Raw genomic sequence first — 24,153 nt, 5'->3', positions numbered from 1 at the left:
GGAGGTTTTTTTTTCCTTCCAACAGATCATTACCGCCAGTTAGCTCCCTTGGCTTTCGATCGTGTTTGATTGCCGAAAGCGAGGAACCAACCAATGGTTGGCAATATTAGTACAGGACATCAGCAGAGAGACAGAGAAAGAGAGCTAAGCGGGTTACATTCGAGTTTCGGTTTTCCAGCACAATAAAGCGATTTTTCTTTCATTGGCGATCACTTTGTCATATCCCACACACACATATTAAAGCGCACCCGTAGATAAGCGTATGGGAAGTAGAGGATTGGTTTTTAAGGTTGTCTTGTTATTTGTTTTTTTTTCTTTTTTAAATATATTTTCATTTCATTTCAATTCATATTCACGTCACCAGTTTCCACTTTTTCGGTTTCTTTTTCGATTGTGTTGTTTTTGTTTTCTTCTACCTGCACTTCTCTCTCTCTCGCTTGTCAAGTTAGGTTGGCTGGTTTTAGTAGGTTTTATGATCAGTTATGTTAAATTAAATTACTTTACCGCTTCCGCTTATTGTTTTTTCTTCGATTTGTTTTACTTCCTTTCACTGCACTGTGACAATTCTCTCATTGCGTCTCACTAAAACACTTGTTTGTTTCGTTCAGTTCTTGTATGCAATGCTTCCCGTTGTGTGTGTGTGTGTAAGTATTATTAACAGCTGAGTTGAGTGAATGCTAGTAAAGCTTAAGGTCTTCTAACCATTTTCTTTTGTGTCAGATGCAATGCTTTGCAACGTGTGAGTGTAGTAGTTATAGTAGTAGCAAGTAGTAGTAACGAGACGGTATTATAGCAAAACGAGATAATTATAATGTTTATAATATATGTACGTACTTATAAACCTGTTGCAATAATCGGTATGCAGCATTAGCATTAGATCTTAATATGGTACGGGTTGTTTGTTTCTTTTTTCCTTTTCGTTTACAATTACATATGAAATATATCCATCAAACTTTTGCTCTCGTTGCTACTGTGTGAAGTATTGTTGGATGGTGGTTGTGTGTCACTGTACTTAATTGTAAATTCAATTCACTTTTCTACAGTCAAAACCTTAACTCCTTATCCCTAATGCCGGATGTGCTTCGTCTGCTGCATTCCGTTCTGTGTTATATTACTTTGTTTGGCATGAAAACTGACAACATCCAGCGGTTCCACGGTTTTGGAAGGGAGAGCGTTTTAGAGATTTTCGAGGAGAGGTATACACATCTAGCAGAGGTCGTTGTACAAAAGCTTACAAGAAACAATGGACTTCATATTAAGGTTCTGTGACACAGAATAGCTCAGGAGAAAAAAAAAAAGATACACTTTCGATGACAAAGTTATCTAAAAGCAACACAGCAGTACCTCACAATCACAATAATGACCTCCTTTTTGAGGTTGCTAGTTGTGTGTCACCTAATTAAATTGATTTCTACACTGTTGCGCCATTATTGTATGACGAAATACTTCACGGAATGACGACGAATAATATCGTTGAAACGTTTGTAAGAGAGTTAGATTGGTAAAGCTTTATGAACAATTTATGTGTATGTGGGTCATCCGGAAAGTATCCATTGCCTTTCTAGAGTAGAGGGTTGTTTTGTAACAGATTTTGATAAAAAACAATCTTAAGATGAAAAAGGTTCATTGGTGCAATATTTCAGGTGTATTTTTTTATCAATTTTGCGTTTTTCAATATCATTTTTTTAAATCTTGCGTCCTATGGTATCAAGTTTACCAGAGATTAAGTGACAATATATAAAATTTCCAAGTTCAACGGTGCTCTCATGAGCAGTTAGTCGTCGGAGGAGCCATACTACATTCGGGACAACAGTAATTGTCCAACATAGACCGCAATAGTAATTGTTGTGCCATTAAAACTGTTGAATATTCATTCGTTTTCATACGTTTCAGTTTTTATATTGCAAAAATCAATTTTTCTTTAGCTTCCAGAGTGCATTATTTGTTTGATTTCTGACAAAAACCGAAATAAAATATTAATATCAAACTCCAAAAATATTAATGAAACTCTCAAAAATACGTGAATACTTTCGGGATGACCTAGTATATACCCGTCTATCGAAATGTGGAGTGTTATATCGTGCTGTGGTGCTGTTTTGTGGTGTAGATTAAAAGAGCGGTTTCGTGTGAAATATTCAAAAACGTCCACACAATGTCTCATCTTGCTTTCTACAACGATCCTTTTCTGAGCGTTGAAATAGTGTAATTGAAATCGTTCAAATTTGTAAATACTTTTCGTTTTTACACATCGTACTAACTATTGTTCTACCTCTTTTGGGACACCGGGAACATGGATGTTTTGGTTTTTTGTTTAACTGCTACACGATTTGTTTCCTACACACTACACACTGTGTAGTTCTACTACCGCGTATGCCGTTAAGGTACCTCGGTTGTTGTTTTGTAGCTTTTTCGCTTGCTGTTTCTCGCTAAACTCGCCGCTCCCATTCTTGGGAGGGCTAGACAATAAATTGAGGTTATGGTTTTGCTTCACAATGGTTGGAAAGACAATGTGTGTGTGTGTGTATTCGGTTTTGTAACTTCGTATTTTTAGTTAACTTTTTTTTTGTTTCAAAAAACGCCAGTAAAATAAGTACGTGTTTTACTACGTATTTTACACGATAGTGTGTGAGTGAGTTTGTTTGCTAAATACATCACTTCGTGTTTTTCATGTACATATTTTTAAACCTTTTGGCTTGTTTTGCTCGACTTTTAAAGAGGAAAAATATGAATTGTATCTTGTTCTTCAAAGCATCAAACTATTTACAGCGATTTTTCTTTTTACGACACTATCCTCCCCACATCGGTTTACCTTTATACACAACAACGACACTCACACGCACACGTACCATCACGTCTTCTTCCAGTTTTCTTTTTCCGTTTAGAATAGTCACATCATCCACAGCACATTGATTAAACATTAAATTCCTTGCTAAATTCCTTACTCGTTTACCATTTTTCGCTTCCCAATTCCATCAATCGCTTTTAATCCACCGGTAGTTGGAGTAGTAATATGTTTGTAGTGTTAATTATGATTTAGTGTTTCCATTCCACGGGGAAAAGTAAATCAATATGATTTAATAAGTTGGTTTAATGTGTGTGTATGTATGTATGTGTGGGTGTGTTTTGCGTATTTTTATAGGTCGATTAAGCCTAAATATTAGTACTGACTGTAACGGGTTGTTGGGTTGTGTCTTTCCCTCACACATAAACACTACTCCTCTCTCTCTGCGTCGCCCTCGTTCCGCGTCTGGTTAAGAACTATTACAATTACAATTAAGTGTGAATTAAGAACGAACTCACCATACAACGACCATGTAATCAGGCGCGCTTTTCGATTCGATGTACCCGATTTCTAAAAAAAACGCTCCTGGCTAATTCAATGCTATTGAAACAAAAATGAGAAAGTTTAACGATTAATGCTTTCTGTCCTACCAACAAAACCTACAAACAACTGATCGATCGTGATCGCTACAATGTCCCGATCGAACAAACTAACAAGTTAGTATCTCGACTAAAGCAAAAACACATTCCTGGACGGCAATGGGCGTATGGATATTTTTGTTTCCTTTTTTCCGCTCTCCTTGTCCTACACATTATTCTCAATGCCTAATGCCTGCAACTCAACAAACTAGCTAGCTAAATACATTGTTATCCGTTAATTTTAGAGTCCGGCACGAGTAACAACGCACGAAAAAACAAACAAACAGAGAAAAGAACTATTTTTTTTATCAGCTAGAAAACGTGTAACGAAATACTACGCTAGTGCAATAAGAACTAGAGGACAAAAAGGCTATTCTTGTTTGCTTGCTTGTTCATTAGTTGATATAGGCGCATTGTGGTATTTTAGAAAAAAGAACGGGAAGGAAAGTTTACTATATAAAAAAAAACACATTTTCTTCTTTTTCACTCTCGCTCTCTCGTATGTCGTTTTTGCGTTCGGCTCGCAATCTTAATTTAACTCATTCTAGATATGGCGCTGATATATATCCTTTCCTTTTCTATCGACTAATGAATTTCTCCGTCATCAAACCAAGTATTGTTCAGTAGTCAAATTGAGGGTTAAACTACACGCACAGAGCAAATCCAATTCAAATAAAACGCAATACAGAGCTTTTCAGTCTGTTTAAAATATAAAATGGTAGGTTTCAAATTCGTAAAGCGCAACGTTACCGTTCCGGAGCAATAAATAAGTCAAAATAGTTAAACTTACGAATTTGAATTGACTTTTCAAACTTGTTTTCGGTCGGGATTCCTTTACACGTTGCGTTTTACGAATTTCAAACCTCATCCATTTTATACCATCACTGGACCGAAGAACCTAGTGTGTTACGGTGCGTGCACCTATGCTAGAGAACGCACGTCTTATGTGAGAAAATTGACGTTTTTTTCCCTTTCTTTCTTGAAGGGGGAATGTATTTTCGTCTCGCATACCCTTCCGGTGGCCGGTGGCTTTTCACGTGTGCAACAGGATATGAACACATAATTGTTAATGAGAGTTGTTGCTCCTGCTTGTTAGCCGTTGTTGTTCACGTGCTTCTGCACCTGGTTCAGCATGTCGACACACTTTTCGTACATTATTTGATTGTTTGTGTTATTGCTCATGCTATTGTTGTTGATACCATCGCTGTGATTGCTGCAATCGATGCAAATGGGTAAGTAACCAGACACAACAGCCTAATTTTGTGCGCTTACTCACCGATTGGTGACTTTGGTGAGCATGTTTTGCGTCATGATGACGGCATTTTCGAGCTCCTTAAGCATCAGCGAATTGTTGCTGCGCCCATTAATGCTCGCCTCATCGCTCGACTTTAGCCGCTGGTGAAGCTGTATAACGGTGGAGGTCGTCTGTACGAGCTGGTTAATAATGTTCGTACAAAGCTGATTGGTGACTGCAATGGAAAGAGAGAATTAATTTCAAATTGTGCTTTAACGTTATACGCGAAAATACACATACGGTCTGCATTGTCCAAATCACCGTCCTTCAATGGCATGATGCCACCATTGTTGGTGGAATTGTTATTGCCACCGCTGCCACCATTTGTTGACTCGGGCGGAATGGTCGTCGTACCGCCGACGGTAACCGTTTTCTTCACATTGATAAGACTAGTGTTCACGTTGGCTATCCGCTTGTGTTCGAAGGCGATACTTCGCGGGCGTGGTGGGACGGCCGGTTTCGTCGGTACCGTGCTTGCCGTACTGGTGGGTGATTCTTCCGAACTCGATTCATCCTGACCGGCGGTAGAGATGTTCACTAAAACACGTGGAAAAAAGCAACTAATGTTAGTATCCCTATAAATTGGCTCTAGTTCGCATGTTAATTTACCACTACTATAAGCGTTTTGCAGACCCTTTCGTCGGTTAATGATGCCAGCAGCACTGCGGGGGTTAATATATTTGCCTCCACTGCCATTACCGGCCCCATTGCCCGTACCGTTGATTTTGTTCTGTGAAGAAATCGTTGGCTTCAGCAATCCTCCACGTGTGTTTGGTGGTTCCGCCTCGGAGTCACTCTGTAAATTCAAAGAAAACGTTCATTTTAGCGACTCATGTCAAACGGATGTTTGATGGGAAGAGAAGTTACATACCGCTTGGTTAAGCATTCCAACCGAAACACTACGGACACCCATGCCCGAGGACAGTGATGCACCGCCCTTACCGACCGACGAGGTACTGCGCTTGGGTGGGTTGCGTGTCGGCGTGCTGATATTTCTGTTGCTTATCGACGGTTTGTACTGCCCACTGCCAGTTGTCGATTGATTGGGAGATTTGTAGCCTGTTGTTTTATGTGTGTTATGCGCCCAACATAAACAACGATAATTGCATACACAAAAAAACGCCATTGAGAGTAGAAATGCATGCCATTCCAAGGAGAAAGAGAATTGTGAAGAAAAGAATGTATGGAATTATTTTCAAAATCTACACAAGATGTAAAATAAGGAAATGATTTTAAATGGACCGGAGAATATGCATTTTCTCAAACAAAAATCTTTAATTTGATCGATAAATTCGAAAAAAATCGTTCGATCGATAAATTCGAAAAAAAAATTGACTTTGAAATTAAAATATTTAAAATTGAAAACATAATGTGTTTCATGTTAAGACATCGATAAATTGAAACATGCAAAAATGAAGTGATTTAAAATTGATAAACTAAAAACGTTTAAAAAATCGAAACAAAACAAATGAAAACGAAAACGAAAAAATATATCACGCATACAAAATATTGAGGTTAATAAAAAATATGTAAATTCGAGAAAAAAAACATGTAAAAAATATCAAAGTTGATAAACTCAAACAAGTAAACGCGTGAAGAACGACGACAAGTAGCAGAAAACTTGAGTAAAAGAAAAAATATAATAAAAAATCAATGCTTTACCTTTTCCCATACTCAAATCACTAAGCGAACAAGCACGTCTAATCGAAGATTCACTATCTTGCGCAGAGATTAAGCTTCGGGGATTACCGCCTACACAACCAAAGTGTTGGTGGTTTTGGATTTGGAGTATTTTGTGTACATGGGGGGTTTTCCGGAAATATATATGTGTGTGTGTGTGTGTGTGTGTGTGTGTGTGTGTGTGTGTGTGTGTGTGTGTTGCATAGGTGTTTGTGATTGTGATTGCATACGAAACGGGTATTTGGAAGGATTGGTTTTTTCGTATTTTTAGATCGCCGTCGTTTAATTTTGATTTTCACACCACATCATTTTGGGGGCATTTCATCACGACGAAGAGATATAGAGAGAAAGAGAGAGAGAAGAAAAAGAAAAAAAGAAAAACAAATTCATTTAACGTCAAGCCGTTGCCGGGTATATTTCGGGATGGACAATTCGACAATTCGGTGCACTATAGAATTATACGTTTACTTTTACTAAACAACTAAAGTGCACAAAATCGAAAGTAAATAGAAAAATTTTCTACACTTGGGTTATGTACAAAACAGGAAGCTAGAGCAATTATCTAGCGAGATGATACAAAACACAAAAAATATTACTACTGAATGATACAAATTTATAGCGATCTTTGGTAAAATTAGATACGATGGTGTATTGCAGCTTTGCTGGATGCATTAAAACCGAAAGCTTTTATCCGAAACTAGGACGATTGGCTTGCTTAACCAGATGAGCGTTAACGGGACGATGATTTTTGCGACGTATTCCGTACAATCAGGATGTAGTTTTCAAATTATGGGATTGAGTTTATTAGACCGATGCAAATTTTCACCCGACCTTCACCGAAAATTCGTTTCGTTTATTATTTCTTGAGAGATTCACGATGATGTGGTGCATAGGGTTGACAGTTCGTGGATGGCTAGCGGTGGCATGTTAAAGCAAAGCGTGTCAATCTAGCTGTGGATTTACCAGAATGCCCTAAAAGCAGAACACTAAATCGCATAGAAAGGAACCATAACCGTAAGAAACAAAGATAGTAAGTAAACAACTACACAAGAAAGCTTTGAAAACATTCTGAACATGAAAGGGGCTTTATAAAAAAAATATATAAAATCAGGAACAATCTTAGAACCTAACACAATACAGCAGAAAGTTCTTCATAATAACAATATCATGCAAAAAATGGTACTAGGATCAAACAAAAAGATGTAAACACTAATTTGAAACGACAGAGTCTATAAATGTCGTGCTAAAAATGGGAAAAGAAATAAACATGAACAATTCAATTCGTAATTGAAAAACAATTCCCCAATGACTGGAGAAAACGAGAAAACCAAAGAGCAAATAACGAAACAACAACATTGGAACAGCTTCAAAGAAGAGCAAGTCATAGAAACCTTCATCACTGCTCGACATCCCAATGGCAGCGACAGCTGCCGCTACTGCCGCAACAGCAGCCGCCATCGAGTTTTCATCCTTTTCCGACAGTTCCTCTTCGTCCTTCTGCTTGTACGTATCGCATCCATCCCCACAGCAGGCACAATCTTCACCCTCTTCACCATCCTGCTCACAACACTTCCCATGCCGACAGCAACAATCCCCCCCAAAGTCGAGCACATCCGGCAGGCTAAAGTTGCGCTTCATGCGAGCTTTTGCCAGATACCAGCTTTTCTCATTTTCCAACTCTTCCTGGGCATCCTTCGCCAAGCGGTCGAAGTTTTCCGTCAAACTCTTCACGTACCCTTTCTGTCGGGGATCACATTCAAATGGGCGCATACGGTACTCTTTCGCCGTACGTTCCTGTTCGAGTTTACGCTCCTCCAGCTCTACGAGCTTGTTGATGATGTCGATCTTTTTCTCGATATCTAGGAACCGATTGTACTCGCCACTTGTGAGGAGTCCTCGGTCGATCAGCTTTTCTAGCTCACTCGTTGCACCCTGGGTGAGATTTTTCTTTGGCAATTCTAGCGCTTCCTCAGCAATGATAGCCTCATCTGCTTGGTTTATTTCATCATCTTCAGTTGCTTCCATACACTCCAACGCTTCAACTCCAACCTCCGTCACACCTTCAACCTTTGGTGCGACAACCTCAAGCGAATCGGTAGAGTTCTCCTTCCCTACGCAAGCGGCACTCTTTGCCTTCGACAGCAGTTCCAAACTATCCATATTGTCATCCTCACTAACTCCCTTCTCGGCGACATACACTTCAAAAGACTTTTCCTCGCCAATATCACTACGGCGCACACCGCCAACCGAAACAGACATCATGTCCGTGGACTTCGGTGGCATCACAAAATCTCGATTTACAAAGTCCCTCAGTTTGCCACCAATCATCGCAGGTTCATCACACTGGCCGGTAGAGTTAGTCATCTGTCCAATGATTGTGTTAAACTTTTCCTTCGAGCGTACCCGTCCACGACCCTTCATACTGGCCGATCGTCGGTGAGCTACCGGTGGTTTGTGCGGTACATAATCCATCTCCAACGTTCCTCCAAACTGTTGCTGAAGGAACCGATCGTTCGACTGCTTTCGTTCCTGCTCAAAGCGCTGGAGGTTTTGTTCGAATTTCTTCGAATTTCGCGCTATACGACGACCTCCCATTTCGATTTCGAAACTACAGGACTTTTTCATAACGTACACGGAAGATTCCGTGCTGAAGATGTCCGATCGTGTGATTTGATGGTGTTGATTCGTGGCGTTGACAGTTTTTCGTATAAAGAGATCTCCATTTCCACCGATTCCATCGTTGCAGTTGTATAGCGGATTCGAGTTCATCTGCTTCCGTTGGTTGGCGAAGTCTTTGCTGAGACTCTTCACCGTAGCACCACCGTACTGAGCTGCCTTTGACGTAAGAGATGGAATGAAATCTTCTCCCTCTTCAAATGTTTCATTAAAAAGCAGTTCCTCTCTCGCTGATGATAGTGGAGCTGCTGCAGCAGATGCAAGACTTGGAAGAAATCTTGGATAACTCACTGAAGTTGGCATACCAGGTGCTCCTTGGCGAACCGTTCCGCTACGACGCTCCTGCCCACCACCGTACTCCAAGCTATCGTGCACCATACCGAAGTAACTGGCATCGGTAGCAGTTGCATGGAAATAATTTCCCTGCATATAGTAATCAAACCCACTGCCAGCATTAGGACTCGAGCCGTAAGATTTTGAAGTAGCACAACCAAGACCTTCCAGCTTGTACTCGAAATTGGAAGGATTTCGCCCACCATGTCCATGCGTAACCTGACCAAGATGATCACGCCGAATGCGCCCAAACAACACCTCCAACGGAGCACTCTTGCACTCGGAATCATCCGACAGGATGCTTTCCATGCTGTTACAGAAACTAACTCCGCCACTTCCATACTCATCCGAAAGGATGCTTTCCTGACTCTTTCGCGTGGGGTACTGCTGGCCAAGGAAGAAGCTTGCACTCGAATGGCGCTGTGTTTCGAGAAAGCGATGCTCTGCCTGTCGGATTGCTTCCTCATCGTCCAGAATGTCCGAAAGCGAAACATTTCGGTAAGGAACCTCATACGGAGCAGCTTGCAGTGGTTGATCGTAGATAAAGTAATCGGATACGGACCGTTTTGGCAGTGAGAGTGGCATTTTCTTGGCCGGATGATGTTTGGCACAGTGTTTTTTCCTCGCCGGAACGGATTGTCCGTGACGCTCCAGGTCCAAATCGAGACTACAGTCTTCCAACGAGTCGGAACTAAAGTTGGGTTCATCTTCCGATAGGAACCCATGCTCGTGGTGAGTGTCTTGCGAAGCGGAAGCTTTTGGATCGGTTTCTTTGGAAGCGGCGGACGGCTTTTCTTTATCTTCTTCGTCTTTCGTCTTCGCAGTCGGTTTGATATCATCCAGATCACCGTACTTGCTCGTGATTTCGCGAATCATCTTCTCGGTATCAGAATGGATCATGCTCAGAATCGTTTTGGCATCTTCGTAGTACATCGAGTGTCGGATCTGTCCGTGTCTTCCTGTGCGATCGTGCAACTTTTGCTGATTGTGAGATGATTCATCGTGGTTCGAAGGACTGGACCATTCCTGTTCTTCGTGCACCGGCGATACAGGGCAGGATTTATAGTTCTTCAAAATTCCTGGATGCTTTCGTAATTTATCCGCTGGCACTGGAGGAAGCTCTACTAGATCCAATTTATCGGGTCGGGTTGGTTGTTCATATATTCCAACATCCCGAGGGTACGGCGGAAGCTCTTGCTGTATTTGGTTCATAAGCATACAGTTTTGGGCAAGCTTTGATCGTGGCGCAGCGCTGTGAAGAAAGTTTGAAGCGTTCGTGTACGGGGCGGGTCCTCCGTAGGGTCCAGAAATGCCAGACATTGGAGGGTACCCTCTGGAATTTAAAGTATTATCTACTTCTAAGACCCACACATTAACATACAGTACAAGAGAACATTAAACCAGTTTCAAATCCATTGTACCATTTACCGTAGTGCGAATAATCAGTTCAACGAGTAAAGCGAATGGGCGGCATGGAAGAAAATAGGGAAAGAGAAAATACGTTGTCTAGATGAAAGAAGTGTTGTTTTTTTTGTTTGTTTGCGAAACGGACGGGCTTGTCAAACAACAGACTGAACTGAATAAAAAGAAAAATATGTGACCGTACATATAAATTGTTTTGCTAAAAAATTCAAAGTCTATTGTACAAAAAAAAATTTTTTTAAATGTTTAAAAATTCAGAATGGTTTCACAGTGTTTGTTTTAGCGGTGGTAATAGTTTCAAATACTTTAAAAATTCATATTAATATCCAACGTTCTACTCCAAATGAATAGCTTTTCTACACCAAAGCGATTGCTTTGTATACTGTTAGCTTTTTGTACCATTTACTGTTCCTGTGTACGGTAAAAGAGTTTAAAAACGTGTATGTGTAAAACAGAAAACCAACAAAAAAAAAACAAATGTGAACAATTCACGCAGAGCAAGCCCGTGATGGCCACACAAATCACTACATTGTGTCAGCTGTTTGGTGATCGTGATCGTAAATTGTTAGTACAGTAAAACAGAAAGAAAACACATAAAAACGGAACACCAACAAAATGGAAATGGATGAAATGTGTGTCTGTGTTTAAGTGAGTAACAGAACCGGAAACTCTTACCTATCCGTTGCGTACGGTTTGGACTTGCCCCGGACATGTTCATCGAGTGACTCAAATCGGATATGCTTTGACTAGCGCGTAAACCCGACCGATAGCCGACCTGCAAACATTTGCGAATAAAAAATGAATCAGTATTTAGGATACATAATGAGGAACAAAAGTTTAATGTTAAGATGTTAATATTTGTATCTGCTTAGGTTTTGAACAATAAAAAGAGCTGACGATGAAGAAGCTGATTAAAGAGTTTACCAGAATGACTATAAAACTTCCGATTATCGAAAACATATTATAAAATATAGCACACATTGGGAATCGCTATCCTAACAATAATTGTTTATACATTTGAATCTGTTATCATCATCTTCTTCTACCGGACTTATCTTCACCGGACCATTTATCGTATAGAAAACTAATTTAACAAAGATCGAATTAAAAAAAAAAAACAACACAAAGCTCTACAGCGAAAAACACATTCGCTGCCAAAGTCCTCTCAGAACAGATATACAAACAACCTTATTTAGGGTCGTAAATCATTGGTTCCCGGTTGTTGGTAGACGCACGAATCCGTATACAGTATTGCTGTTCATTCCAGCTATAAACTACTGCACACCGAAAAACTCCCACCGTCACGAGTGGGAGGAAACATTTGCAAACTGCAACCGGCATGGATTAATTACCGATCGAAATCGGCCTGGGGCGCACTTGCACTGTTTCACCGTTCGCAGCGTAGAATGGAGCAGTCGGGAGCCACTTGATTGATGACTTTTTGATAGCTTTCGGGGTGGACAGGGACGACCACCCCTACAGAGGGCAACAGTGTTGTAGATTGGTATTGGGTTAGGTAGAGACGCATTTGCATGATGTTTTTGCAAGAACATGAATGAAGAAATGGTTTAGTTTTAGTACGTAACGGGTGAATTTAGTGCAAATCTGCATCAAACATTAATATTTTTAGTAGTTTGATTTAAAAACAAGCCTTTACAGAGTGCCTTTGACAATGTCACGTCACCATCTTTCTATACAAGCAACTTTTTGTGTGCAATTAAAAAGTGAACCAAATTTTTAGGGTAGAATGCCGCAATTAGTAAGCACGGACAAACAGGAAACACACTTATCTCACCTTTAATTGAGCATAATTTAATGCACGCTTATTATGAAACATTATCCCCTAGAAAATAGTTTTTAAGACCATAAATGAAGTTATTTATGAGCAGGAGCAGGAGGATAGTTTCATATTCGCAGCAGGATACACAAACATGTATAAATAAAAAAAATTAATTGCAATCAGCACACACACACACACAGGATAAAAAGGAAGAAATAATACCACAAAAGGAAGGTTATGAATTTTTAACACATGTCACATAGACCATGCGTTGGTAATTGGTCAGGAAAACAGAAAACCAGGACACAGGATGCTAAATCATTTAAAGTACTCCTATTGGCACAAATTGACCGGGAATCACCAGGCCTCAACTGGGCATGGAACCTGAAAGCTCATACTCACATTCTCCAGCTTCGCCTTTGCCTCGTTGATCACCTTCATAAGCTCTTCTTTTTTGTTGTTGGCAAACGATTTCGATATGCTGGTCGTTATCTTTGCATCGTTGTTGTGCTTAGCGCTCATGCTCTTCCTCGCTTGTGCTGTTGAAAATAGTAAAAACAGTTTTCTATTAAAGCACATTCGAATGAAGCAAAACCATTTAACAGAATACTTACATCTTTCCCGATCGGATAAACTGCCCGGTCCATCAAGGACAGCTTGCAGAAACGTGGAAGATGCCTGCTGGGGAATGCTTTCCGAACTTCCTCCAAGCGTCGATGCAAGCGATCGGTCTGCATTATCACCGCTCGGGGTGGATCCTTCATCCTCATCGTCTGACGTACCGGTGCCGGTGCCTGACGCGGCACTCTGGAATTGGGCCGCTAGACTAAGGCCTTGCTTTTCTAGCTTCTGCCGCCGGATCGATTTACGCAGCTCGTTTGTATCGACATCGTTGATCTTGAAATCACTAGAATTTGAAATTTTTTTAAAATTAATTGTTGCCCTTAAATAACCCTAAAGAGTAAGCAAACATACGTTGGAGTGGATGGCGCTGCCGACGGATAATACACCATACCATGGTCCGAGCTTGTACGCTCACCGTCCGATATATCCTCCACGTCTCCATCGTGTTCCGTGTTCGATTCCGAGTTTAAACTGTTCAGAGCCTTCGTTTCGGTGATCTTCTTGTGCAGGAAGGAGCTCAGATCTGGTCGACGATTTTCTCGCCCACTGTCGATCGAGCTGTCCTCACTGAGGTAGGCATTGCTGTACACATCCTTCGAGCCACTACTATTGTACCCGGACGTGGGTGTGTTAGTTGCAGGTGGATGCACCGAATGTCCAGAGACAGGTTGGGGTGGTGTTGGTGTTGTTGGTTGTCGCTGGTCCGCACTGAACGTTGTACTCAGAGGACTACTTTCGACGATATTCCTCAAATCGAACGGATCTTCCAGCTGTCCACCGACACCTTTCTGGCCCCAGCGTCCTCTGGGTTTCGGAGCAAGGCCACCGAAATTACTGCCACCCTGGCTCGGACTGCTTCCAAGTACAGGTGAACTGGACTGTAAATCTTCCGACGGTTTCTTTTTGGCCCACTGCGGTAACTGACCAACGTCAGAAAACCGATATCCTGGAGCATCGTCGCCCAGAAAAGCGCTGTTAGGAGGCGATCCAAATTCTGATACTGCGTTACTATTCGGCACCGGCGTAGGTTGTGGATGGTTCAGGATGGCATCAGTGAACGGGTTGGTTGGTTGAAGCGTTCGTGGAATTGGTTGAATGCCCGATCGTAGCGCTTGCTGTGATAAGCGTGCCTGCATCGTAACAATCATATCGTGTGGTACCTGCCAGATAAACACACAACCATCACCACTGGCCGATATGAGGTATTTACAGTCGTTGGTAAACTTCAATCCAGTTACGAGCTCACTGTGACCATACATCCTTGCCATGCATTCGTTTGAGTAATAGTCATACACGCTGAGGGTTTTATCCGTACAAGACGTCGCAATGTAGATGCCACTCAAATCTAGACTAACTTTAATCAAGCTACCCTCATCCGAGTGAGATCCTTTGAATGTCTTCGTGTGTTTTGCATTCTGCGTGCTATAAACGCGAATGTTCCTATCCTGGCACGCCGTCAGTATGTGCTTGCTATTACTGTCCACCTCCATATCGTACAGTGTATTCTTGCCGGAACAGTTATTACCCCGCAGAAACACATTGTTCTGGAAGTTGCGGAAAATGATGGATTTATCTGCACCGCAGGACACCATCTGGAACTGCTTGCCGGCCCCAATAAACCGTACCGATGTGATACTGCTCGAATGATCGTCCAGCGTTTGTAGAATGCGATAGTTTGCCTCACAATCAAAGATGTGAATCAACCGATCACGGCTCGCACTGGCCAGCAAACGGCGCTCAATTTTCTCGTTCGTGTACTCCAGACACAACACCTCCGAATCGTGCGCTTCGATCGTTGTGATGAGCTTAAGATTACTGAGATTGTAGATTCGAATGTTGCCACTCCGGTCGCCCGTCGCGAGCTGTCGACTGTCCGAGCTGATCTTGATACACCGCACCCCGTTCCGCCCATCGTAGCTTGAGTTTTTCTCCGTACTGTGTATGGGGTTGTCCGTATCCTTGATGAAGTTCAGCTCATCGTCGATGTACAGCACCTTGAGCAGCTCCTTGCTGTAGATGTTCTTCCGATACACCTCGTTCGTGTCGCAGCTGTCCACATCCCACACGCGAATCGTATCGTCCGACGAGCAGGTCATGAAGCAATCCGACGGCAACGTATCACCGTTGGCGTTCTGTTTGAGCTGCTGGTAGCTGAATGGCACTGTTTCGACGCCCCAAATGCAGGCGGAATGGTACAGGAACGATTGGCTCTTGCCCACCCGTCTAATATCCCGCAGGTCCCAGATGTACAGACTGTGGTCGTTGTACACGCACGTCACCTTCGACCGGGTTTCGTCGTAGACGATGGCGATGGTGTCGGGATACTTGGCGCCTGGCGGTACCGCCATCATGTGGTTGATGTGCACCCCCTGCGCTACATCCACCCCCAAGAAGTGTGTCCTCGGCAGGGTAGTAATGTATTCCAGCGTTTCGGCATTAAATACCCTGGAAGAGGAATAAAAACATCCCAATTATAAGTACGCCCTTTGGGTCATTTTCCAACTGAAAAATATATTTACCTCACGATGGCTTCGGCACAACCGACGAGAATGTACTTTGTACTGGCCACCATGCAGTTGGCGGCATTCGTCCGGCACATCACCCACTTGTCCAGCAAGCGACGCGCATTAAACTCCACCAGATGACCGTTCCTCGTAATTGCGTACGTACTCTCGGCCATCTCGCCTTTACCGCATGCCACCGCACAGAAGTCATTGTTCCGGAGCTCTCCCAGGATGGCACTGCGTCCCATCAGTGGGATCGGTTCCTTATACTTGCGGCTACCCTCCAGATACCAGTACTTCACATGCCGGTTGCCAACCGTTACGAAGTAGTTGCCATCCTCGCTAAAGCTAACCGCCACAACCTTGGCCGTCACCTTGTTCGACGCAATCTTCAGGTTTGCCTTCCAATCGAACACGTTCACAATATTGTCGTGCTGTGAACCCACCGACACCAGGTACTTGCCCGTGGGCGAGAAGGCCACACAGCTGACGGCGTACTTGTGGCCGGAGAATTCGGCCACGATGCTACCGGCGGCTCCATTCTCGATCGTGCCGCCCCCGTTGCCACCGGATGCATCTAGCTCCCACACTTTGATCGAGGGATTGTGACCACACTCACCCGTTGCCAGATATCGACCACATTCGGAGTATGCGACGGCAGTGATGGCCTTCTTCGTTGTGTTGAGCAGGAAGTTCTGGGATAGCTTTTTGGAGTTGAACAACACCACCGTACATCTGTTTTCGGAAGTGGGATGAAAAGGAGAGATGAAATATCTATTAATTTTGTGCCGATTCGATAAGTTTAGCCTAGGGGTTGACTAAGGCAATTAAAGTTACGAAACAGCTCCACGCCATTTTCAGTACCCAGCAATGTTGGAAGTTTAAGTTTCCTGCAACTTATCGTTATATTTTCTTTGCCACCTACAGTGCGAGGCTTTACGATTTTTTGGGTGCTAGTATACGCATCAGCATAACTATGGAACTATCAAACAATGAGATTGCCTAGCATTCGTTAGTCAACAATAACTCATCCTCCACTATTTACCGATAGGCTACCAACAAGCCGATTTTTGTTGTTAAAAAGCTTTCTGTGCCGCGCGATATTAATACACACAATGCACAATAACCCTCACGATCACTCCTGATCGTTAAGCAAACACACGAAGAAGCTCAAGCTAGTGGCCGGAGCGGATTCCAAGCGGTTAAGCTCGGTGCGGCTACCTAGTTAGCATGCTGGCACCTTTTAAGGGTTGCGCTTACGAAACACACTTCGACTCCGGTTTGATCAGCTGTCGATGGTCTTTCTTAACCCGTCGTGCGTATATACCTTCATCATAACGGTGGTCAATAAACGTTGCCGAGGTGTATGCGTATTTTTCATGTGAATGAATTGAAATCGTTCAAATATCGAGCTTTGGATATCGTCACGAAGGGAACTTTGTTGCGTACATCTTCTGATTGAAGGCATGGCGAGCTTTTTTTTTTGAAAGAAAATAAAACATCTTGAAGTACGAAATGCGTAGCCAACGCACAGAAGGTCACTCTCTGTGTGTAGGTGCATGTTTGGCCCCAACTCTTGCATGGAGGCAGATTACAGACACTCCCTATTAATCTGTCTTCGGTAAAATCAAATGAAACTTCCCATCAGGCTATTTTTAACACTGTGTCGTCTCTCTCGCCCGTTTTCTTAAAGTTTGTTTGCTTGTCATCACCTCCTCCAGAGGTTGCCCACTTTCATGTGAGGCTATCGCTTAATCTTCAGCTCATCGAACATTGTGTTTAAGCATTAGCGAGGTTGTTTATCCTGGTAGGTATTTGTATTTGCTCCGATGTCCACCACCGCGCCGAAACGCATGACGTCTCTGATGACTTCTTATCTGTGATGGGCTATGATGGTTTGCAACGCCACGGTCAATGGAGACACTTCAGATGCAAATACATGCTTGCCTACGCACATTGCCACATTTGTCTGTTTATTAATTTTTTCGGAGGTCCCCAAAAAGAGTTTTAAGAGCACAGCGGCAACAGCAGCACCAGCCAGCACAGGTTGATCATATGTGCTGCCTCGCTCTCTCGATACACAAACTATAAATGCGTGAACGCGTTCCGGTTTCACGTTCGAAAGTCTGGCGCACCGATCGACTGTCAATCGTTGTTTGACGACGTAGTTTCCATTTTATGGCAAGGAAGTAAAATATTTGTGAATGGGACAACAATCTGTTTATCAAGATTATCTTAAAGAGTGGGTTGTTAATGTACACATCTTAAGTATCTGTTAGGTGGACTTAGTAGTGCCTCTTTGTTGGTGGGTTGATGTATGTTTGATAGTAACGCTCTGCTAGACGAATGCACTAACGAAGCTTGAAGCGAATTGAATTTTTAAACAAATATCTCTTTGAGGAAAACATGAAAACCACCCCAGGAAAAAAATCGATACGTTAGGAAATTATCGTAATTTCACGACGCTAATGCAGCTTAAAGATGGCCACATTAAGTATAGGTTAAACAATTAGAAACTCGAACTCCAACACTACAAACAATAAAGATGAAAGTTTTGTTTCAAACGATCGTGATTCGATTCGTGATTCGAAAGAGAAGCGTTTGGCCAAATAGTAATACTTTAAATTGATCTTCTCAATTTCGGAAACTCCTCAACCCTCTGTAATCGTACGTGTGCTGCTGTTGAGGCACGTATCCAATGTGCCTTAATTAGGAGCAATTTGGTTCGATATGCTTCGCGTTTTCCTTCACGTTGGCTCACCTTGACAGTGAAAGAAGAAGGCACCAAAGCCAGCTGAACCACACACAAAATCTACCATGTTTGCAAATACAATTTCGGCTGTGTTTGTTCCGCAATCGATAACCCATACTAATCCGGTGCGAATTGAAAACAAATTTGTGGATAAAACTTCACGTACCGTTCGGTGGTGGTAGGTTCATTACTAATCGAATAATAATCCTACCGTCGAAGATGGTAAAGAAGCCTCGTAGCCGACGACTTTGGTGCTGGAAGTGGCTCCCAAACATCCGTGGCTCTGTTTGCCTTGGCGACGGAGCAAAACCCACTTTTGCTTGGGAGCAAAATAAGTGTAAGGGATATGTTTAACTGTTTCACCATCATCGCAAGCCTCTTAATCGCTATTCTTCTTGGCTTCTAGTCACATAGTCCCGCAGTGTAGCCGGGAAGCTTTAGTGGCTCGTGTGGTATCCGATTCCGAAACCACGTCGGGCCGGTTCCGCTTTCCGATGCGCCGATCCACCGAATTAAGGTTACGGTGTTTGTAAACCGGCCCGGCATGGTTTCGAAGGCAGGGGCTCTGCTGCTGTTGGTGTTGGTTGTGGCGATTTGCATTGGCCGAGGCAACAAAACGACCGATGGAAATCACGAGCGACCATCGAGATCCGCAGTGAATGGATACAATGAAGTCTTGTGTTTACGATTTTTACTAGATTTATGCAACGAACTATTCAATTAAATTGTGTGCAAGAGCTTCACTCTAGAGTATTCTAGATTACTGTCAAAACTAACAATTCGTTTACAAAGCATCTGACTTTGGCTTAAAGATCTTGTGAGTTCACGTCGGCCATCGAATAGTTTACTAGACTTGAAGATATCACGTAGCTGGGTAGTCAGTCCTCACTACGGGGGAATGATCTCAACAACAGTAATACTCCCAACCACAATTAAACACATCCTCGTTACGGCGTACACATAGTATTGTGCCGCAGGACTGAGATTTTCTAGCCTTCATTCTCATCCCAAGGAATCTTTAGGACTATTTTAAACTTAATACTATATTTGTCAAAACTTACCCTGCTGGATATGCAAGCACGCCGGTTGTGGAGGATACATCGAGTCCAGCACTGCTACAGACTGTCAAGCCTAGGATTTTCTTCAATTTTATCTGCAATTACACAAAAATAAAACAAAAACATTAATACACATTTAAAGGTGTTTCTCGTCTTAAGCGTAGTGACACTGTGTGCGTCACCAGTTCTCAGGTCTAAGTCACAAATCTATGGCGCGCCTCTCTTCGCTATCTAAAACGCCCTTGTAGCGTCTGCAGATGGATAAGTTATCGTTTCTTTTGGAGGGGGCTGTGTTGTGATAAGAACTTCCACACCATTTTACTATTTAGTCAAACAGCAAACAATACCTACGTCGTCACTATCTGGACGCAAAATGTATACCAGCGTCAAGGAAGGAAGCTTAAATGTATTTTTAAGCGACCTTTTTTCCCGTCTCTATCTACAACTTCAAAGGTCGACGTTGCGCCCTGCCTAATTACCACGGCCAGGTCAATGACAAAGGCGAAGCGTATTGTTTTGTGAGGTGAAATGAATGCTTCTGTTATGTTGCCAAATGAGCATAGAGATCGGGGCGTTTGCAGAAAGGGGAAGAGTAGTGGAGCCAGCGGTGCAAAAGCCTAAAATTAACGACTGCCGATGATTGCCCATTTTTGTTCATTGGCGGCATTCAGTTGATTGGAAATGAAGCGTGCACAGAAAAGCGGTGCAAACCTGCCATTGCAGCAGCCGTGGTCGTCGCATTAATGTCTGTGAAAAACGGTTGCATTGCGCAACGGTTTATGGGTGGTGTTCAATGAGAGAATTTGGACAAAAAAATCGCATTTTAAACAGCTACAGATTGTATTCAAAAAATGAAATTTAATGATTTAATTCATTGATTGTATTTAAATTTTTTATACTACTTCTAACCTTTTTTACTCCAATAAAAGTTGTAGTTATTTGATGGTGTTGCATTAAAAATAAGCTACCTACTGTACGGCATTAGAAATGTTGCAGCTTGGAACACTGAATGTTGTGTGCATGACCGCCTGAGGCCTGCTAAAAAGTGGCAAAAAAGCGAAATTGAAAATTCAACTCCCTTCACCCAACCCTCTTTGCACTTTTCACTCAAATGCTACACACACACACGGACACGCAAAGCCAGCCCTTCAGACCGGTATTGCCCTATACAGAAAGGGCTTCCTCGGGGTAGCCACCCAAACCTATCGATGCTGGTAAAAGTTTGAACGAGAGTTTTTCCTCCTTCGGAAGGTTTTCCCAATGGTCTGTTGCCATACATCGTAGAAAGTATTTTATGCTGCCACCACAAGGGGCGTGATGTGCGGTGAAGTGTCGGGTTTCGGAGTAAGAGAATGTAGCAAAGGAGAAGCTTACATATTTCCTTTTTGGTAGTGAACTTAACCTTAACTGGGTGCAAAGGATTTACTTTGTCGGCACGTATTGTACGGAAGAAAAAAAATGAAACAGGCACTAAAAAGAGGGTTAAAAATGGTAAAATACAAAGCCACTTTGGCACACATTGTTGGACGCATTGTATTGTGTCATAACGAAAAAAAAGTGCAAAGGAAGTAGTGACGCATTTGATGGTATTATTGCAGTTTAGTCTTGACATATGCATATTTAACTAGTAGCAGAGCTTTTTCAATGGCAATGGAGTTCTAACAGAACCGTCTAGCGGCATATAGGTTGGGCACGAAATGTCGTCTACACCGTATCTTCGTCCTTCGGTTGAGGCACTCTTTTATACGGTGGGGGTTTAGCTTAAAGCGTGCTAAATGGAAGGCATTATTTCGATACAAAGCCGAAGGTGCGTCACGTCACACCATGGCACGCGTCTCTAGTAACTTTGAAGCTAAAGGCTTAAGCCGCCCTGCTACAAGCTGCAACCAACTGACGAAAGGTCATGGGAAAAGTGGTCCACACCCGTCTGAAGCGATTTCAATGTACATGTACACTTTTCGTGCAAGAAAAGTTCCTGTAACATCATAATTGGATGTAAATGATTTATGCCAAACATGGCAAATGCTTTTCTGCAGTAAATTTAAGACTAAACAAAGCAAAATAAAAAGATAAAATGAACATTTTAAGGATGACAAAAAGAAACAATCGCTTGTTTCAAAGAGCAAAAAGAAAAACAAAACAATAAAATAAGTCAATACGGCACTGGCCCGTCATACTCAATTGTAAATAAATAAATAAATAAATAAAATAAGTTTGTTGGAAAATGTACCAAATGACAAGCAACCAAAGAGAAAAAATGAGAAAAACTTTACTAAATAATAAAATAGAATATTTATATACATGTACATGAAAACAAATAAATGAAACAAAAAAAATAGAGGCAAATAAAAAATGCAAATGAAACAAAATAAAGACCCATTAAGAAAGTACGCAAAAAACCATATTTAGTGCAAAAACCTTAATCTGGCCAATTAGAAGGTGAACAAACCAAATAAAATTCAGTTCAATAACCTCATCCCTGAATTCCGTGCAGTTAATAAAGGGAACAGTTTGGAGTTGCATGACTTTCAGCGTATTTTGGCCCGACTCTCAATCCCATCCACGGTGACACGGTTCGGTGACATCGAGCTAATTTGTGCGAAAGATTCGTCCGTCCAAAAGAAAGACGCCCGGAGCCCGCAGTTGATTTTTGCTTTGTTTTTTTTTTTTTGCAAAAAAAATCGGTAAAATTATTGCTAATCTTTCACAAAACGACCAAATGATCCATCCGTTCCCATGACCGTGGTCCGCATGAGTCGGTGTATTATTCTTTTCTTCACTTCGTTTGCTTACTTTTGAAGGAAAGTAAAACATTCCTTCCACTTTTTTTTCCTCCTGCAAGATGGAAATCATAATGATTACAGACTTTGCAGAACCGACTTTACCTGGCAGCAGAAGGTTAGCATTGAAACCGGCAACTTGGTATGGATATGGAGTGTGCAATTAGTAAGATTTGGCCACCCCCTTCGGGATTGGAGCTGCGAGCGATCTTATAAACATAGAAATAAAAGGAAGCATGAATTGGAAAATAAAACAACGGGCTGTTTCTTACAATTTGGAGCGATTTCGACTGCCGAAAACAACAGGCAGTTTGCGCGGTGGTGGATAAAATTTACTTTCACGCACGAGTGACCATTTTTAGCCCAACTGGTGAGAGAGTTTGCCCCTTTTTTGTTGTTGCTCAAAAAGGCAGGTGCTTTAAAAGAAAATAGGAAGCACAAAAAGAGACGAAGCGTTTCCAGAGATCCTCATCGTTTAGGCTGTTTCTGAAGAAAAAGAAAGCATTTGTTGGAAGAATTAACTTCTTCAACATTAATTTCAAAAGTTCTTGTACGATCTAACACAAGAACATTCCAATTTTTCACTTATTTTCGCACAGTAAAAGCCCACTCCAAGAAAACGAAATGATGTCTCAAGTATCGTTTGACGGCGCGGTACCGAAAAAGTACGAAGAGTTGTTCACGGTCGGCATCATGAGCCGGCGAATAATAATTTTCCTTGTTCACTTTATGTCATCCACCAGCACACACACACACACACACATGCATGCAAAAACATTTCAAGGCTAAAATTCACCGTGCCAGCTGGGACTGACATTGTTGCTGTGAGTGAGCTGAAGGAAAACGGGTGGAATGCTGCTTTCCACCAAGTTCTTTTCTTCATCCACCAAAAACTGTGACACATTCATGCAGAACGAGGATGCTGGTAATACCCTTCAAAGGGAGAAAAAAGTTGTTATTTTTCCTTAGCGTAACATGTTTATTTATTTTCTCTCGTTTTGTTTGTTTTGCAAATCATTAGATGACTTATTGCACATCTTTATTACTAAGTCACTTTTGCCGGTGTAGCATGGTTGGATGCAGGTCTTGTGAAAGCCTCATTGTATTTATTGCATCTCGGAAGTAGGTCATCGAGCAGAGCGAAATGTTGCATCGGACGGTAGCAGCAAATGTGCAACGCCACCCGCGTGCTAGTGTGATCCCCTTTGTTTACTCAACAAGCGCCCATAATCATCAGGCCGATCGATCGAACGAGACGGACGACACGTTTTCTCCAATGCTAGCACCAAGAGTTGGTCACATGTACGCTAACTACACCGTCCAGCGAATACTAGGCCAGTAAATGAAGCGCGATCAATGAGCTACATCCAGGCACGTCTCGTGGCGGCGGTGGTTTCGTCCGATGTCCGATCAGGTCTAGAGCATGTAATATGATCCGGAAGATATGAGGGTCCTACGTCCGAGCTACCGCGGCACATGTGTGGTTTGAAGTCGTACCTATCTTGCGGTTTACTAGCTTTTCGCGAAGTTTGCCGACAAAGAGCAAGCTGGAGCGACTATTTAGTCAACGAGCAGCTACCTACTTACTTACAACTTCAGATTCCTCGAACTGCGTACAGACGACCATCTTTGGATGCAGTTGCAGCTTGCTCGAACAAAGAGCAATCGCTTTGATGGTCCCCCGCTATGACACACGCCAACAGGAATTTGAAACCTGCAGTTTGATGCGTTTCCGAACAGATCTTTACTTTCGAGGCCCTACCGGGCGCGCGCACACGTTAGTCCTCAGTTTGCTACCTCCTCTTGATGGAGGCTTTGGATTGTGTCATA

The 24,153-nt window shown here is 42.3% G+C and overlaps 2 protein-coding genes across 2 annotated transcripts in view; both read right to left on the bottom strand.

The window, feature by feature from the left end:
- LOC126565264 (derlin-1) overlaps positions 1-24,153 on the bottom strand; it is a 144,034-nt gene that overhangs the window by 72,848 nt on the left and 47,033 nt on the right. The window lies entirely within an intron of this gene.
- LOC126565764 (uncharacterized) overlaps positions 4,513-24,153 on the bottom strand; it is a 31,577-nt gene continuing 11,936 nt past the window's right edge. The window contains exons 2-15 of the mRNA XM_050222970.1: positions 19,547-19,638; positions 15,749-16,468; positions 13,581-15,674; positions 13,220-13,512; positions 13,008-13,144; positions 12,621-12,668; positions 11,501-11,600; positions 7,786-10,761; positions 6,377-6,466; positions 5,586-5,773; positions 5,324-5,510; positions 4,955-5,251; positions 4,697-4,889; positions 4,513-4,633 (exon numbers count right to left, since the gene is read on the bottom strand). Of these exons, the coding sequence (XP_050078927.1) occupies positions 4,513-4,633; positions 4,697-4,889; positions 4,955-5,251; positions 5,324-5,510; positions 5,586-5,773; positions 6,377-6,466; positions 7,786-10,761; positions 11,501-11,600; positions 12,621-12,668; positions 13,008-13,144; positions 13,220-13,512; positions 13,581-15,674; positions 15,749-16,468; positions 19,547-19,638 (7,536 nt within the window). The remainder of the gene's footprint in view (positions 4,634-4,696; positions 4,890-4,954; positions 5,252-5,323; positions 5,511-5,585; positions 5,774-6,376; positions 6,467-7,785; positions 10,762-11,500; positions 11,601-12,620; positions 12,669-13,007; positions 13,145-13,219; positions 13,513-13,580; positions 15,675-15,748; positions 16,469-19,546; positions 19,639-24,153) is intronic.

The sequence above is a fragment of the Anopheles maculipalpis genome, chromosome 3RL (assembly GCF_943734695.1).
Source record: "Anopheles maculipalpis chromosome 3RL, idAnoMacuDA_375_x, whole genome shotgun sequence".
Taxonomy (NCBI): Eukaryota; Metazoa; Arthropoda; class Insecta; order Diptera; family Culicidae; genus Anopheles; species Anopheles maculipalpis.
Note: the sequence above shows the minus strand (reverse complement) of the source record. Positions and strands in the feature narration are given on the sequence as shown.